The sequence below is a fragment of the Dendropsophus ebraccatus genome, chromosome 1, assembly GCF_027789765.1.
Source record: "Dendropsophus ebraccatus isolate aDenEbr1 chromosome 1, aDenEbr1.pat, whole genome shotgun sequence".
Lineage (NCBI taxonomy): Eukaryota > Metazoa > Chordata > Amphibia > Anura > Hylidae > Dendropsophus > Dendropsophus ebraccatus.
In genome coordinates, this window is record NC_091454.1 from 13091304 (window position 1) to 13109797 (window position 18494).

The window sequence follows — 18494 nt, forward strand, 5'->3', positions numbered from 1 at the left end:
ATGGTGGCGGGGCAGACTGGACCGGAGGCAGACCGGGAGTAGGACGGCACACCTCCATGCAGGCATATGGCAGCAGGGCGGATGGGACCGGAGGCGGACGGGGAGCAGAGCGGCACACCTCCATGCAGGCATATGGTGGCGGGGCGGACGGGGAGCAGAGCGGCGCACCTCCTGGCAGGCATATGGTGGCGGGGCGGACTGGGTGCAGAGCGGCACAACTGGCAGGCATATGGCGGCGGGGCGGACTGGGTGCAGAGCAGCACACTTGGCAGGCATATGGCGGCAGGGCGGACGGGGTGCAGAGTGGATAGGCTGGGGGAGCAGAGAGGCAATACAGTACGCAAATTCTATGTTGCAGTGGAAATGATAGAGTTCATTCCATCATTTCCCTGAAAGAGGTCAGTGATTTGATCAAATCTCTGATATCCTTCAGGGAAATGATGGAACGACACGGTCATTTCATCATTTCCCGGGATTTGATCAAATCCCTGATTCTTTCATTTCACTGCAACATGTACGTGTATGTCAAAGTTATAGGGGATCGTCCAACGGCGTATGGGGGGCATACGACTCTCCACCGATAAATGACTTTGGTGGAGAAGAAGGGTTGTCAGATTTTCAATGCAGACCCTGTTCTCTTAGGAGTGATAAGCTAGCGCCAGAGCGGTCTGGGTGTAGCTTACCCCTCCCCATAGGGACCATATGATAATTGACCATGTATACGGGTAGGGAAGGATGGTCAATGGTGTTGCACATGTTACATGACCTTATAACTAGGAACTGATTATCTGTGTTTCTGTTTCCAGGGGGAAAAGATTTTCTACTTGATAAAGCCCACGGATGAGAACCTGGCACTGTACGAATCGTGGAGCTCTTCAGTTACCCAAAGCGAGGAGTTTTTCGGGGACAAGGTGGATAACTGTTACAAGTGTGTGCTGAAGCAGGGGCACACGCTCTTTCTCCCAACAGGTAAATCCGGGTATTAAAGTGCTTGTCTGATCATAACGCCTTGATAACTGATGACCTTGGTCATGCGATTGGCCACACGGTAAGGTCACATAACGTCATTGTCAATGTGGTTCCCGTCAGACCGTCACCATCATTATTGGGGTTTTGGTTCATGCATATGTGCTCATTGTTGCATTTCTGCATTAGCTATCATACAAAACGATTATCGCCTGGAATGGTCGTTAATTGGCCAAGCACGACCAATAATCACTTTGTGTAATAGTACCCTAACCGAAGTCCTTAAAGAGAAACTGTGACCCAGAGTTGGCACATGTATCTGGCCACATGTGCATATAGCATTAGTTGTCTTGAGCGTAATCATACCCCTAAAGCACTGTGGAATCTGTTGGCACTATACAAATAAAATTATTATTATTATGTAGCACCTCCTGGTACTATGGGGCAAAAATTCTCATATTACCAGCCTAAAGTGTCATAGAGGCGTGGCTAGGCCTCAAAGCCTTTCCATTTCACTTTTGCTGCCCTGTCCTTTTTTGGTGAACAACTAGAAATTCAAGGTGGCACATGTGCAGTGAGCATCATTGACATGGAGAAAGCTAGCTGTCCATTAAGAAAGAGGAGGTCTGGGAAAGCAGTTGGGGGAGGTGTAGTGTCATGGCCACGCCTCTATGACACTTTGAGATAATTTCTGCACTATACGCTAATGGAGTTGCTGCATAGAGGTACCAGTTCAGCTTATATGCTATATGCATATGTGGTCAGATACATATGCCCATGCTTAAGGGTCTGTGCCCTTCCATGCTTCTTGCTAGGTCTTCGGGACACCAAGGGGAGGGGGGGGGGGGACTTATGAATCTCTTTTTCCTGAGGATTTACTATGGTGTTTGGAATCCAGTTTGTAATAGACTCATACAGGTGTTCGGCCTGTAGAATGCAGCAAGCCAAGATCTTAAAAATACTTTTTTTTTTTTTTTTTTTTTGTCCGGATGCTACAGGATATGGTTAATCAATATATCTTTTGGCCACAGGCTGGATTCACGCTGTCCTCACGTCTCAGGATTGTATGGCCTTTGGAGGGAACTTTCTGCACAACCTAAACATTGGCATGCAGCTCAGGTAAGTCCTTACGATATATGGTTGGCTATATTATATTGTGATTTTTCCCACCATCGGGTCAAGATTAGGTATACATATTTCTGTTACAGAGCTCCAAATCCTCCGCCTAGTCAAATGATAGACTTCTGGCTATCTATTTCCACCACTAGGGGGAGCTTTGGGATCCCATTTTGTGATTTAAAGTGGTTTGATGCATACTATGCAGTAATCTGTCCCTATTGGTCACTGTGGTGCCAATAGGAATTACAATATGTGACTTACACCAATCCATCGTCTTTATCAGGTGTTACGAGATGGAAAAAAGACTGAAGACCCCAGATCTCTTCAAGTTCCCTTTCTTTGAGGCAATTTGTTGGTTTGTGGCCAAAAACCTACTTGAAACTTTGAAAGGTAAAAAAGGCCTTGGGATGAAAACACTATGGAGGAGATTTATCAAACATGGTGTAAAGTGAAACTGGCTCAGTTGCCCCTAGCAACCAATCAGATTCCACCTTTCATTCTTCACAGACTCTTTGGAAAATGAAAGGTGGAATCTGAATGGTTGCTAGGGGCAACTGAGCCAGTTTCACTTTACACCATGTTTGATAAATCTCCCCCTATCAGTTTTATCATATAGGATGACAAACTTATCGACTATCTTTTTTTTTTTTTTTTTTTTTTTTTCCAGAGCTACGAGAAGATGGCTTCCATCCTCCAAATTATTTAAAGCAAGGTGTGAAGGCATTGATCACTGCTCTAAAGAGCTGGATGAAAAAAGAAGTGAGTGACGCACATGGCCATCTGGGTTTTTTAGCAAGTGGGGTGATTGAGCGATCAGTGTAGTAAGTGTTCAGTTTCCCAACAGCACCGCCACAGGACAGAATAGGTATTGCACCGTGTGCTGTCAAATCTATAGACTATATGGCCAAGAGAAGAGGATACTATACAGAGGAGGGTGTGTGTGTGTGTGTGTGTGTGTGTGTGTGTGTGTGTGTGTGTGTGTGTGTGTGTGTGTGTGTGTGTGTGTGTGTGTGTGTGTGTGTGTGTGTGTGTGTGTGTGTGTGTGTGTGTGTGTGTGTGTGTGTGTGTGTGTGTGTGTGTAATTTTTAGCTGAATATAGCATACAGTATAGCCGCAGCTAATGTAAATGGACATTCATTTTAACGTGACCCTCATCTCTCTCTCTTGCTTCAGTCTGTAGCAGAACACGCTTTTGAGATCCCAGAAAACATCAGACCCGGGAATCTTGTTAAAGAGCTGTCTAAAGTGATTCGCTCTGTTGAGGTAAGAGCCTAATACTATATGTTGGCGCCTTGGTGATCCCCATTGTGTGATTGGTCCCATAAGAGCTGATCAGGCCCCTGTGCCGCAGAGCTTCATAGTGGACTACAGACTTATCAGGTGTGTGTGCGGTCAGTGCATTCTTCCTTCCTTCCCTCCCTTCCTTCCTTCCTTCCTTCCCTCCCTTCCTTCCTTCCTTCCTTCCCCCCTTTTCTTTTCTTTCTCTCCCTCCCCTTTCTTTTCCCCTCTTCCCCCTCTATGATTTCATTCTCACATTCTGTGAACAGTCTATATACAGACGATGTATAAAGTATAAAGAAGACATGCTTGCCTCTCTGCGCTCAACCCCCCATGTCCTCCTATGGGTCTCCGATGTCCCGCCACGGCCAGTGATTGGCTGAGCCAGCCCATCACCCCTAAAACGAGTCCATTTCGGAAGTGTAGGCGGGATTATCTCCGGGGGACACCGGAGGCCGTTAGCAGGACACAAGGGGAGTGTGGAGAGGTAAGTATAGCTTCTTTATTGATTTCTATATATTTGCAACCATGTATATATAATGTTTTCCCCTAACCCCTTAAAATCTTCCCATTACTGTACTGACACAGCCATGTCAGTACAGTAGCGCAGAGATTTAAACAATTTTGGAGCTCACGCCATCCTCTTGAAGACCAGTTGACCCTGGGGTCCTCCCAACCCAACCCCTGCGTACGATATCAGGGGAGAAACTGGTCGGGCAAGTTGAATTTACACCACTTTCCATTCCCAACACATAAGTTTGCATTTATGTGTATACAGAGGGATCGGGACAGATAGCCTTAGGTACATATGGCTACCAGACTCTGACCTTACAGGTTAGGACATTGCACAGTCATCCTCCTATTCCTTGGCCAGTCTCCCATGTTTGTTATCTCAGTATTTTGTGGATGTTTTCTGTATACTGTCTCCGAAGCAAATGCATTTTCCTTTCTCTTATCGACTTGTTTGCTTCCTGTGTTTTTCTATCAAGGGACCTTTAAATCCAAGTAGCTTCCATTGCCTAATACAGAGAGCATGCAGGACCCCCAGCTCCCTGCAGAATACATATTGTGAAACGGCTTTCATTATGTAACCCCTTCCCTTTATGGAGCGCAGCGTTCAGGGTTCCGCTTGACTTCTTTCTGGTTGGGAAACCGCTTTGGAGTCAGGCCAAGATGGTCTCGGAACAACTTGATACGTTCTTAAGATTCACATCTGACCCCAAGCTTCGGTCTCGAGGGGTCACACAGTTACTTTAAGCTTACATTGTTGTTGGTTAGTTTAAAGGGTTTATCCATTACGGAGGATGAATTAATGGAAACAGTCAGCAAGCTTGCTATCAGCTGAGCTGCTATAACACAAACTTCCCTATATCACATGACTGTCCGTGCCTGACCGTTCCTAGAATACACGTTTTTAAAGTGTCACTGTTGCTAATTTTTTTTTTGCAGAAATCAATAGTACAGGCGATTTTAAGAAATATTGTACTATTGGGTTTATTAGCCGAAAAATGCATTTTTATCATGAAAAAGCAGTTTGAAACTCTCCCCCCTGTCTTCATGATTTGCTATGGCGTGAGGAGGGGTGGAGGGAGATGAGGCACCAAAATAGGACAACAAAGAGTTAATTTACAGCTACATCACCGGGCTATCTCCTCTGACAGTCAACACTGACCTCTCTGACCTCTGAATACCGCTTTCATACAGCTCCCGCTGTGTAATCCTTTGTCTTCTGCTCTCTGCTGGCAACTAATCTCCCTCCTCCCCTCTCCATAGGTTACACAGGGCTCGACTGATGTAAAAGAGTCGAGATTTCCTGATAATGAGCAGTGAATGAGAGAGAGGGGGGGGGGGGGTGCTGGGGAAAGTCTTTTTGAATGCAGATAATGGAATATTTGCCTAATAAACCCAAATACAAAGTTTCTTAAAATTGCCTGGACTTTTGATTTCTGCAAAAAAAAAAAAAATAATAAAATAATAAAATGACAGTGACACTTTAAGCAGGGGATTTCAGCTCTGAAGTATGCAAAATAGTAAATGCAGCTCACATGTATTGCACAGTATGTAAAACTAAGGATAAACTTACGCATTTGGTTGCAGGAGGAGGGGAGCAAACCAGTCAAATCTCAGGAAATCCAAGGGCTGTGTCCACTCTCCCGATCCTCGCACGAGAAGTCATCTCATCATTCCAAACGGAAAGCGCGGCGGCTGCGGGACCACGGCAGCAAAGCCCCCTCCAACCTCGATATTCTGGAGCATCACACTAGGGAGGTGTTGAAAAGATTGGAGATGACTCCATGGCAAGATGTAAGTGTCCAGGAGTTCCATTGGACAAAGTTGCAGTACCACAGATAACCTGTTGTGGCGCTGTTTTTTTAAGAAGGATGAGGCCATGATTGTCTTACCGACTTCATATTTTTCTCTCTTCTCAGGATGTGGGCACTTATAAATTGAATATGAAATCACTACAGCCATCTTCAACAGTGCCGGAGAAGAAAACGAAAGACCATAACGTCCGTCTGCTGCTTTCCAATGGAAGGATAGTAAGGTGAGCGGGCCGCCGTTCTCACATTGTAGTCTGCCATATTCGTTTTGTAGAGGGGGAAAAAAATACCCGTTATATCAGACGTAACATATATAGTAAATATTAATCTATCACTTGAATTACAGTATGCTGCAAATATAGTTGCCATTGCAACAGGCCATAAAGCATCACTCGGTGATATGAAGGAATTCTGGGATAAAGCTTTTATTATACTTTAGAGCTCTATTCAGCTTTTTGAAGGTTGAGTATATGAAGTAATGTGTGTGTGTACACAGTGACCCCACCAGCAGAATAGTGAGTGCAGCTCTGAAGTATAATACAGGATGTAACTCAGCATCAGTAATGTAATGTATGTACACAGTGACCTCACCAGCAGAATAGTGAGTGCAGCTCTGGGTATAATACAGGATGTAACTCAGGATAAGTAATGTAATGTATGTACACAGTGACCCATCCAGCAGAATAGTGAGTGCAGCTCTGAAGTATAATACAGGATGTAACTCAGGATCAGTAATGTATGTACACAGTTGACCGTACCAGTTTCATCCATTATGTTTCCTTCTATACAGAGGTGAGAGGCAACCATTCACTGACCGGAGTCTTTACACTGCTGATAGCGAGGATGAAGACGATCGGGCCAGGTCAAAAAAGACAAAAGATATCAAAATGGAGAAGCCGTGCTCCAGCTCAGAGGCAGATGATAAAGCTGAAAGTCAGAAACCACTAAATAGTACGTGTTAACCCTTTATTCTCACCCTTACGTTTACAAGCTCTTATTACTCCCAGTAAGGACTCTAGTATGGGGGTCAATGCTGCAAAATAGTATTTTTTCTTTTTTCTTTTTTTCTAGTGTTTTTTGAAAGTGTCAAGTCAGAGCTCAGGTACGGAGCCTCAGAGTATTCCGATATTTCTGATTCTGAAGGATCCGAAGCCAATTGCACTAACCAGGTATGTAAAGATGGACGCTGCTCGTGTATATTAGGCAGGTTTTTTTTTAACTTGGTCTGTGATGGTGATAATCTACAAGAGTAGAGGGCACTATTATGGGGGAAGTGCTGCAGATGGTACTGTTATGGCGAAGCAATGCTGTGGAAGTGGAGTGTGGCCCTGTTATGTAGGTTTTGGTGTAATAGGCGGCATACATTGGCTGGCTTAGTTAAGGAGGCGGTACTGTAGATTGCTTGGTTGTAGGGGATGTATTATGGATGGTACTGCTGTGGGAGGGGGTACACCAGCATCCTGGGAAAAAATTTGCTTTGTGTGAGTTCAGGTCTAGTACAGTATAATACCACACAACCGTTTTTTTCATGAAGGTTTGACTTGTTTCTAGGATGATAGTGCTAGATCTCGTGAAGGTGGGGGTTGTCCTCAAGATGATTGTGCTAGACCTTGTGAAAAAGGGTCTTGTTCTAAAGAAGATGGGGCTAGATCCTAGTGATGGTGTATCCCGTCTTAGAGATGATCTGGTGAAGGGTAGACCTTGTCCTCTCCCGGTGAAGGGATGCGCCTTGTCCTCTCCCGGTGAAGGGATGCGCCTTGTCCTCTCCCGGTAAATGGGATGCGCCTTGTCCTCTCCCGGTAAATGGGATGCGCCTTGTCCTCTCCCGGTGAAGGGATGCGCCTTGTCCTCTCCCGGTGAAGGGATGCGCCTTGTCCTCTCCCGGTGAAGGGATGCGCCTTGTCCTCTCCCGGTGAAGGGATGCGCCTTGTCCTCTCCCGGTGAAGGGATGCGCCTTGTCCTCTCCCGGTGAAGGGATGCGCCTTGTCCTCTCCCGGTGAAGGGATGCGCCTTGTCCTCTCCCGGTGAAGGGATGCGCCTTGTCCTCTCCCGGTGAAGGGATGCGCCTTGTCCTCTCCCGGTGAAGGGATGCGCCTTGTCCTCTCCCGGTGAAGGGATGCGCCTTGTCCTCTCCCGGTGAAGGGATGCGCCTTGTCCTCTCCCGGTGAAGGGATGCGCCTTGTCCTCTCCCGGTGAAGGGATGCGCCTTGTCCTCTCCCGGTGAAGGGATGCGCCTTGTCCTCTCCCGGTGAAGGGATGCGCCTTGTCCTCTCCCGGTGAAGGGATGCGCCTTGTCCTCTCCCGGTGAAGGGATGCGCCTTGTCCTCTCCCGGTGAAGGGATGCGCCTTGTCCTCTCCCGGTGAAGGGATGCGCCTTGTCCTCTCCCGGTGAAGGGATGCGCCTTGTCTTTGAGGAGCAACAAGCCCCACCTTCACAGAGATCAGACATCTTTGCTCTTAGAATTTACAGGAATATAATATGGAAATTAGAACTTGACGATTATTAAGGAAAAAAAAAAAAAAAGAAAAAAAGAAAAGAAGACTTGAACATGGCTGAAGTGATTGATCTCCAGGCAGACCATGTTTTCTAGTATACACATTATCATCCTGCCTGATATACATAACTCTCACTATGCTGCCAGAATCAGATATATGTGAGCACAGCGGAAAAACGCTTCCCTCCAGACCCCCAACGCCCTCCATCGCTAGGGTGATGCATAATTCAATACCGTGTGTGTTTTCACCGCCAGCTTATGTGAAGAAAAAGGATCCTCAGCCGATCAATAATTTTTTTATTTTTTTTTTAAATAATTTAAGGTCATTAGGTTTCATGATCTCAATTTCCTTTCTCTGCCAATGTCCCATGTTAATGGCGTTACGGGAAATGTTCTCAGCTGTTCTGGGAATACCTAGTCTCCAGGAGTATAATCTGTTTAGAGAGATTTCTGCCGTTCCGGCAGCGCCACCTAGTGTCTTGCCTCATTTTCCGTCGTCTCACCATTTTACCTCCATTGGTTTCTGCAGAAAAGCGCCTCAGAGGATTCGGACAGCTCAGGTGACGAGCAGCTGCAGGAAGACACGGAAGATGTCAAGGATGAGGACACGGAGACGACCTGTGACGAGGACCACTGCTGGTCTGCTGGGGAAACGCCACGGAAAAGGTCAGAATCAACGCTGCTTCTGTTTTGGTGATCTTTGGCAGGGTTCCCCCATAGAATGTAGCAGGGAGTTTAACAGGATATTCTGTCTTGCAGTGAAATTCCCAGCCCAACCAGCATGGTGGAAGATGCGGTGGAGGGCATGCTCACAATGGCATCTTTGCACTACCCCTCTCGGTCTCCGGCAGAGGCCAGGAGCGCGGGCTGCAAAATGGGACTTGTTTACCCTCAGTTGCACATCAAGTTCTCTCAGGAGAAGGCGGACTCTCGAGAACCAAAGTTGCTTAACAATGGTAAGAAATTTTGATGGTCTTCAAATTCGTATTAGAAATCCTTATATATAGCGAGGTACTGGTTCTCATTGGGGAGATACAGCTCTGTATGAAGTCAGGCAGTGCACACTGGGGAAAAATTATGCAAATTAGCTCTCCTTCAGAAGGGGAAAAAACTGTCTCTGTACTGACACCTTGTGGTAGCTACCCAGTAACCCATATAAGAACCTTGAAAAATACAATTACCATCTAGGCCAAGCTTTGGCTGTCCAGGAATGATGGGAATTGTAGTGTTGTAACAACTGGAGGGCCGGAGGTTCCCCACCCCTATCTAGATATCTGTTTCAACGTTCTTACTTTTCGCTTATACGTTGTAGATGAGATTGGTGCATAATCTGCACAGAAGTAAATGCCTAAAATTGTTACATGTAAATTTATTTATTTGTTTTCAGGTCACCATAACAATGAGGACACAGGGCTGACCACTCCAGATTGGATTAGTCAGATGGACTCTTCTTGCAGGTCGGACTCTCAGGTAAGACAAAGAGAAGGTAGAGTTTCATAGAGGAGCGAGTTGCGGATTATCGACTTTGCTCTGGAATCTGTGTTGTCGGTGTATTTTACCCCGTCATTCGGCTCACCATAGGACTTCTGCAAGGCTTCAAAATCTCAGAGGCGCGAGCACTCTACGGAGTCCAGCGGGCACTCTCACAAGATTAAACGCTATTCTGAAAGTGAAGACTGGGACTCACCAAGGTACCACCACAGTGAGAAATACAACCAGGAGGGCAGCCTGAGCCCTGGGGACTGTGACTTCAGCGAGGGAAGCCTGAGTCCAGACCGGATATATGGAGATGCCTCACCGACTGTGCCCCTGCACCCGACAAAGAGACCTGCCTCAAACCCACCCCCCATTAGTAACCAGGCAACTAAAGGTATGACTGTCTTACAGGTGTCCTTAAGGGTGCGTTCACACCTACAGGATCCGCAGCAGATTTGATGCTGTGTTCAGTTATTTAAATGAAATCTGCTGCGGATCCGCAGCAGAAAATCAGCTGCGAATCCGCAGCAGAAAATCAGCTGCGGATCCGGGCTGGGATCCCCAGTGGTCAGCTGTGATCTGTAGGGGGAATTTAGCAATAAATATTCAGTTTGTCTACAGCGCCACCACAGGAGAAGTTAAGCATTACATTACTGCCCATTCATATGGAGTGGAGGGAACATTTTAGGAATATAAGATGTCATGGGTGTCTTCTGACCTGCTTAAAGAGGATGTACTATCAGGTACATCCTCTTTAATATGACCCACGGATAGAACGGCGCTGTCACGGGGAAGCCGGTGCCAAGGTCTGTTTTTTGAACTGCGGCCCGATTCCCGTTTACAGCGCTGTTCTATCCACGGGTACCGGGCCGGGGCTGAAGCACAGGGTGCGGGCTGTCCCGCCCCCAGTGGGAGGAATCCCCCGCCCCTCTATGACGCGGCTCCATTTGATTGTAATAGAGCCACGTCATAGAGGGGCTGGAATTTCCTCCCACTGGGGGCAGGCCAGCCCGCCTCCTGTGCTTCAGCCCCGGCCTGGTACGGATGGATAGAACAGCGCCGTACATGGGAACCGGGCTGCGGTTCAAAAAACCGACCTTGGCACCGGCTTCCCTGTGACGGCGCCGTTCTATCCGTGGGTCATATTAAAGAAGATGTACCTGATGGAATTGGCTGCAGATGTGCTATCTTCTACGCCCCGAAGGATTAGTAGTTAAAGGTGATACCCACAATGCTGTTAGACCAATTCCCTTGGAAATAGGTATATAATCATTTTTTTTCCTGTTCGTAACGCCACAAAACAGCTGTAATCTGTTGGAAAACCTGGCATTAAGTGTTCACTTTCTCTGCAGCGCCACCTTAGGGGGAAGTGAAGCATTACACAGAGCCCAATCATGTCAGTTGGTTGTCTGTGTAATTCATGATGGTTCTAAATAGAGGACCCCTCCTAATGACACACTCTTTTCCTTATTACCTACAGGTAAACGGCCAAAGAAGGGCATGGCAACCGCCAAGCAGCGCCTGGGTAAAATCCTGAAGCTCAATCGACATGGTCACGCACGCTTTTTTGTTTGATGACCGTTCTCACACTTTTTTTTGTTTGTTTTTTCATTCATACAACAGTATTGAGGAGAGCGGAGGCCTGGAGCCTTTTGCCTTTCCTCTTCTAAGGGTGGATCTACAAGTACCACACCGAACACTGCCTGATGAACAAAGATAGTTTATGTTGGTTTTTATGTTCATTTTAAACTTTTTTCCTTTTTGCTTTCACTGTGCCACACCCACTCAGCAATAACCGGAGGAGAATTGTCAAACCAGGATTCTTGTGTGGTAGTTGGACCTTCTACCTTTTGGCATTGGAATAGAATTTATTTGCTCTTTTTAAAAAAAAAATTTCTCTAAATATTTCTTTGTGCAGCTGGGTATGGAGCTGGGGCGGGCGGAGGGCACGCGGGTGCTTGGTGTTCTTCAATAATTTATTTACTTTTTTTTTTTTTTTAAATAATGATTTTTTGCTTCCAAAAATCATTTTATATTTTTTTTGTCATTTTAATTATTTATTTCAGAGAATCTGAGGGTCGTATTAAATTTTTTTAGATATTAAATAATGTGAATTTTATTTTCTGTTTTTATGTATTTTTTTATTTTTATTTTTTTTTGTGTGGTGAAAGGGAGGGAGCCACCAATTGGGGGAAGAGATTTGTTTTACTTTTTACTTGATATTCAGGATGTAGTCTTAAACAGGGATTTGATGCATTTGAATTCTTTTGTAAATTAACATGAAATGCTATTTTATTTGCTGTTTTTTTTTATCATTTTATTTTTTTATTTTGCCGTCGGTTTTATTATTATATATATTTTTTTTTTTTTCTAATTGTTTGTACACTTGTAAGCTATTGGCAGTGTCATGGCCAAGCAAGAAGTCAACACTGTATTTTATTACTAGGTGGGGGATGATCTTTGTTTCTGGAGATTCCTCTATGATCTTCCTGGGAGATATAAGGGCTAAGCTAATTTTTGCTGTTTTTTTTTTTTTTTTTTTTTTTTGTCATTTTGTCCTAGCTTTTCCTAGTCTTCTAAGGGTGTACAGTTTGGTGCTAGAAAAAGAAAGAATTGTTGGTTTTATGTTTTATAGAATTTTAATTTTAACTAATTCGCAGGCTTTATTTTTCTATTTAATTTTAATTTTTTTCGGGGCACCCTTGCAAAAATGTCTCAATATTGCAGCCTCTTAGTGTAAGGAAATGCTTTAAGCTAACTGGTAAACTTAAGCTGCTTTATTTGGAGTCTGGTGGTTCTGAATTTTTTTTTTATTTAATTTTTTTTTTATATAAAAGCTTTATTGATCTAGACATTGCATCAAACAAGCAGCCTTTCAATAAAACTGCGTGGATCTCAGGGTAAATGAATTTGGAAGTTGGCAGAAAGGTGCTAGGTACCTGCGTTCAGGTTATGTCAGCCTCATCACCAATCTTCCATACACCCCACCCCTACTTGGCATTAAATGTTCCACCATTGGCTCATGGGAAAAGAAAAAAAAAAAAGGACTTTCATACATTGAGCCTATTTCATTTGTTGTATATGTTTTTGTTTCTCTATTATGTGTGGTTTATGTTTCTGTATATGTATGCATCAACTTGGTCCCTTTTTCTGTGCCAGTCTCCGCAAATGCCAGTTTTGATGCACTTGTATATAAAGCCGATTCTAGATTTTGTATTTCTTGTAATATAAAATTAAATATTTAACATTTTTCCTCTTTTTTTTATTTTACTATTATTTTATGTCTGTATTACATATTCTTTTCACCGTGTTTTGACTATGGATAGTAATTTGTGATTACAGAAAAAGAAAACAAAATCAATGCTGCCATTCACTTCATTATCGATACCAGCAAGTTATATAAAGCCATTGAGAGCTTTCATGGCTCTCTTACTAAGGCCCCGGGTTAAACATTCCCACCTTTCCCCTTATAAAAATGTTAATTTTATTTTCATATTTTTAGCCTGATTGATGTTACATGGGGAACAAAGTTTGCATCCTTAAAGGGGTATTCCAACTTAAAGCTAACTTGTCTCCTTTCCACAGGATAAGGTACAAGTGAGAGATCTCTGTAACGCCCCAGCGATCTTCATATGAACCCTCGGTTTCTTTGTTTTAAACAGAGCTGTGGGCACGGCACGTGACCTAAAATTCTATTCTCTATGGAGCCGCCAGAAATAGCATGCTGTACTCGACTTTCTCAGGTGGCTTCAATCATTCTTTATGGAGCTGCAGGAGGGAGCAGAGTATAGCATATTCAACTCTTTCTGTCGGCTCCATAGAGAATGAATAGAGCCACGGGTCACGTGCTGTACTCCTGGCTCTATTCAAGACAAAGGTGCTGGGGGCTGATATGGAAATCGTCGGGTTGCTGAGGTCGGATCCATCATGATCTCTTACTTATCCTATCCTTTGGACCCCTTTAATCGCCCATGACAGCACTAGGAGAGGTTCTGTACCCAAGAAGGGGGGGGGGGGAGGAGGAGGAGGAAAGTTGAACCTCTCCTTATCTCCAGTGCTAAAAATAATAAAATTTTATTTGCATAAATTTCAACCCCCCATCATTTTTTATTCATATAAAAATATTTATTTAATTGGCAATTTCTACTCTCCTTTATACGAACATTTATCTGTACAGTATGAGCTTTCTTGAATCCCCTCCCACAAAAAATATAAAAGAAAATAAAAAAAAACAAAAACCAAAGAAATCTATTCTCAGAGTCAGAGGGTGTGGGCAAACAGGACTAGCTTGCTTAACATCATGTACACTTTTTTTAAATTTTTATTTTAAATTAAAAAAAAAAAAAACTTAGGTCAAAATTACAGTGTTATTCAAAACGGAAAAAAAGTATAAAAGATGAGCAGTTATTAAATTTTAAGAAGAGTTCAAAGTCACTTTTTCATCATTTAAAAAAAAAAAGCATAAATTTTTGTTTTCTTTCTTTTCTTATACGTTGGAGGAGGGTGGGAAACTACTAAACCGCCAAGATTTTCCTTGTGCTCTTGTTGCTTGCAGGAGTTATTTGCACTGAATGCATCTGATCATACAGTAAATAAGAATGGAGGACAATATGGAACTTTTTTTTTTTAATGATGGGATTCTGAATTTTATACAGAATATACCAAATGCGATTCTGCCTACAAACATTTATAGCGGTGACCGAGATGAACATTTATATCCGAGAACATGATTTCTTCTCTAGAATCTCTCCTTTGCCCTTCATATGACTTTCTATTGAGCTTCAAGGCTACGACAAAGCACCTCAGTTACTTACCTATGCAGCATAGAAGTGTCTACAAATGCCTACGTATACATTGCTATTTATGAGCCACAAATCAGCATACTGTGTCCTGGGTTTCTTTATTTGTAAAGAAGAGAGGATTTCTCTTGTGTTGTGAAAACAAAAAAAAATGTAAAAAAAAAAAGGGACTCGATTAACCGTTAAACTTATGTTTATCACTCTTTGATAAGTAGAAGGGGTGGGTTTCACGACCAGCTGACTGTGTTTTGCTATTTACAATGCTTTGTGAATTGTAGGTGAACAGGATAAACAAATTACCCCGACCCCCGCAGTCCCACAAAATTTTTTAGAGTTTTACTATATATTCTGTAGATGTTTGATTCACCCGCACCTGACCACATTTCTCCCTCAAAAAACTGTATTTAAAAAAATCACGATATACCTCTAAGAAATTTAGTTTCGATCAACTTTTTAATTTCTTAATTTTTTTTTTTTTATCGCAATATACTGTGTAATTGTTTAAAGTGTACTTGTCATAATGTTTGCTGACCTGATCAGTGTGAAATCCATTCAGGTGCCAGACCTTTGCAAATCCAAAGATTCGATCACATCGGGTCAGTTCTGTGCACAAGCCCTAATGGATAATAATGGGGCTTGCGCACAGTACAGACCCAGTATGGTTATAACTAGACTTAATCGAACGTCGGGAAAAGCTAGGTTCGATCGAACTCTAATCTAGCCGGACCTTCCGCATTTGATTGCTGATGCCTCCCCGGTCTGTCCGGAAGGAGGAGACAATTTCAGGCGTTTCTCTGGATTTCTCCTCCTTCCGCACAACCGTGAAGACATCAGCAGTCAAATGCGGAAGGTACGGCTAGGTTCGACGTTCGAAAGAACCTAGCTTTTACCGATGTTCGATCAAACCTAGTTATAACTAGAGGTGAGCGAATCACCGCCTGTTTCCTGCTGCTCCACCACAAGTGTCAGGATAAGCTGGATCAAGTCCTGGTAAACTGGTAGAAGTTTCCCAGGACTGGATCTAGATTTTTCCAGCACCTGGGGAGGAGCGGAACAGAGTTGAAAGGCAGGTGGCTGGTAAGCCGCTTGTCCACCAAAGCACTTTGTTTAGACGGTGATTTGCTCATCTCTAGTTATATCCATGGATACCCAAACTTCCAGTGCCAAAATGGATTTCATGCCAATCAGATCAGGTACACTTGAATTCACTCTCATCTTGACAACATTTTTTTTTTATTAAAAGTTAATGTAAAGATTTTTTTTTTTCTAATAAAAATATACCCGTAAGACATATTTCCTAAAGTATTTGGAACAGTATTTAGAGTTTTAATTCACCCACATCTGAAGATATTTTCTACCTTCAATATCTAAAATGTAAAAAAACATCCGAAAGATCTCAATTTAAAAGATATACTTCTAATTTAAATTATTTGGATTATTTTGATCAACCTACTCCGTAGATGTTCAATACACTCCCATCTAACATTTTCTTCCTTTTGATTTTTAAATTTAAAACCTGAATTCAAATCAGAATATATTTGGAGCAGTATTCTTTAGAGGTTAAATTCACCCACATCTAAAAAACAAACATTTTCTACCTTAATACTTTTACATTTTTAAACATTGTCAAACTCTGAATCTACCAGTCAAAAATATTTCCAAATTTTAAAAAATGTTCTTGCTTTTCTTTTAAATTTTTTTTTTTTAATTAATTTTAAAAATTGAATCTACCTAAGATTCTTACCTACCTATAGAACTTTTCAAAAGACTTTTGCAAACTGCAATTTAAAATTCCAATAAAATAAAAAAATAATAATTTTCATGTTCTGTGAAGAACATGGGTAAACAATCTAATAAAATCTATTGATGTAATATATATTTGTCACCTCGGCCCCTCCTTGGACCACACCTGAGTATTTCTCCGCCACAGTGTACGTTTAGCCTGATGATCTTTGTGCTGTAGACATAGAGAAAGGGTCTTTATGAATCTAGCTTTAAAGACAAGTATTTAAAGTTGTGTGTTTTATACCTATCCTGTTCACCTGCAGGCAGGAATTAGTGTATATAATATAGAATTTATAGAGATCTCCTTTTGTATGTTTTTTACAGTGGCTCGAGAAGCACACAAAGTCATGGGTGTGTTTTTGTTGGTTTAATTTTTTTTTTTATATATATATATATGTTTATCCCCCCTCACGTTATACCAGTGTTGATTATGCATTTTCTGTATTCTATAAATTTCAATGAATTGTATTTTTTTTTATTTATATGTAGCGAATAGTTATTTTTTTCCCCCTCCTTTCACCAGATTTGTGTGCTCTTTATCTTTGAATGTGTAAATATCAGATTTGTAAATAAGGGCTTGTTTGAGGGAAAAAAAAATTCTGAATCATCCCCGCTGTGTGTCATTATTTCCTATATAAAGCATGCCTTCAGCCCCTATAACACGGGGCGATGTGGAGAGCAAGCAAGCGCCGACCTGTGAGGTCATCGCTCGCTTGCTCCTCGTTCCACCGCCGGCGCTATTACACGTGCCGACAGCAAGCGGGTGATCGTCAGATCGTCCAGGCAGCCCATAGGAGACAATGGTGATCTGCTGCCACTACTCCTATTACACGGAGCGATGGCAGCAGATCGTTATTAGCCTGATCGTTGGCGTTTCAGCCTGTTGAAAGACAACGATCAGCCGACATCGTGCATGTCGGCCAATTGTTGTCTTCTATTACAGATTATTGGCTTTAATGGTCTGTATCGCCTGAATACAGTCGATAATCGATTCGCGTAATAAGGCGTTTAGATATTCGTATGGCTGTCAAAAAGACTGGTGGCTAATAGGTTCAATCAGCGCTATCAAACTGCTCGGGTTCGGCAACACTCTACGAACCTGGATGCTTGGCATTTGATTCCCCATGGCTGCATAAATTTAATGCTGCCCTGGGGCTGCCAGGGGAACATGGATAAAGCCTATGGCTGTATCCATGATTTCCAGGAATTAGGGTGGCATCCAACTTCTACAGCCATGGGGAATCAAACGCTGAGCGTTCGAATTTGGACAGCGTTGCCAAACCTAAACAGTTTGACAGGTCCGCTCAACACTAGTGGCTAACAGTGATCACTGGTATGGCCAACAGCTAGTCTTGGACTCTTGGCCAAATCTGCATGTGTTTTGACGATGAAGAGAGGAGAATGAGCCACTTCCAGACACCTCGGCCCCCTCAAATAATTTGCAAGAGCTATGTGTGTATGAAACCAAGTTTATCAATTACCTCCTGTCTCTATACGTTGGAATGATAGATATCATATAGAAGGGTCAATGAGTCTTAAGGTGGCCATATACCACTGTTGTCTGTGAACTATTTCTTGCCTCCTCCCCATACCCATGGATACTTGGTCCAGTTAAATGAGCATTTATTTTCAATTTGGCAGTGGAAAAAGGTTAAAGGGGTTGTCCGGGGAGAAGAAAGCCGCCTGCTCCCTGGGACTGACTTCCTCTCATTCCACATCTTGAAAGTATCCCCTTCCGAGATGTGGAGGGATCATCGTCTGCAGGTGAAACCACGTCTGTATGCGATGTTCAATAGTTACAGTGTGACGTTGATGTTGCTAGAAAACTGTACAGCTATTGGACATCGCGTGTGGGCAAAACCATTCCAGATTAGCCCCTCCACGTCTGAGGGTGGAGACTCAAACTTTTCATGCTGGGGAACAGGAGCTTTAGCTGTCTTCTGCTCTCCAGACAACCCCTTTAAGTTTCTCCTTGAGGAGAGCCTCCTAAGTGTGGAGACTTGCAGACCATGAGGCCTTCATTTTAACATGACAATTTCTTCTATATCCTGTCCTGCCCGGTAAAAAAATACCTCCATACACCTAAGATAGTCAGTCAACAACTTTACTCCCGTGTGTGAACACATTTAAATATGAGGTTTCACCCAAGTGGCCTTAAGTTACTTGTGACTGATGCAGAGTATTTTTCCTGCAAGGGGCATATTAACCATTATATAGAATATTAATTTGGGCATGCTAGATGTTTGCAGTTGTAG

General features: G+C 43.1%; 1 protein-coding gene across 1 annotated transcript in view; it reads left to right on the forward strand.

Annotated features, from left to right (window-relative positions):
- Window positions 1–11536, forward strand: part of KDM7A (lysine demethylase 7A) — a 53479-nt gene extending 41943 nt beyond the window's left edge. Inside the window, exons 7-20 of the mRNA XM_069952349.1 lie at window positions 807–969; window positions 1998–2085; window positions 2369–2475; window positions 2753–2844; window positions 3259–3348; window positions 5461–5667; window positions 5793–5908; window positions 6475–6635; window positions 6756–6853; window positions 8709–8845; window positions 8939–9135; window positions 9567–9649; window positions 9761–10049; window positions 11136–11536. Coding sequence (XP_069808450.1) covers window positions 807–969; window positions 1998–2085; window positions 2369–2475; window positions 2753–2844; window positions 3259–3348; window positions 5461–5667; window positions 5793–5908; window positions 6475–6635; window positions 6756–6853; window positions 8709–8845; window positions 8939–9135; window positions 9567–9649; window positions 9761–10049; window positions 11136–11230 — 1923 coding nt within the window. The 3' untranslated portion in view covers window positions 11231–11536. The remainder of the gene's footprint in view (window positions 1–806; window positions 970–1997; window positions 2086–2368; window positions 2476–2752; window positions 2845–3258; window positions 3349–5460; window positions 5668–5792; window positions 5909–6474; window positions 6636–6755; window positions 6854–8708; window positions 8846–8938; window positions 9136–9566; window positions 9650–9760; window positions 10050–11135) is intronic.
- Window positions 11537–18494: the final 6958 nt, after the last annotated feature.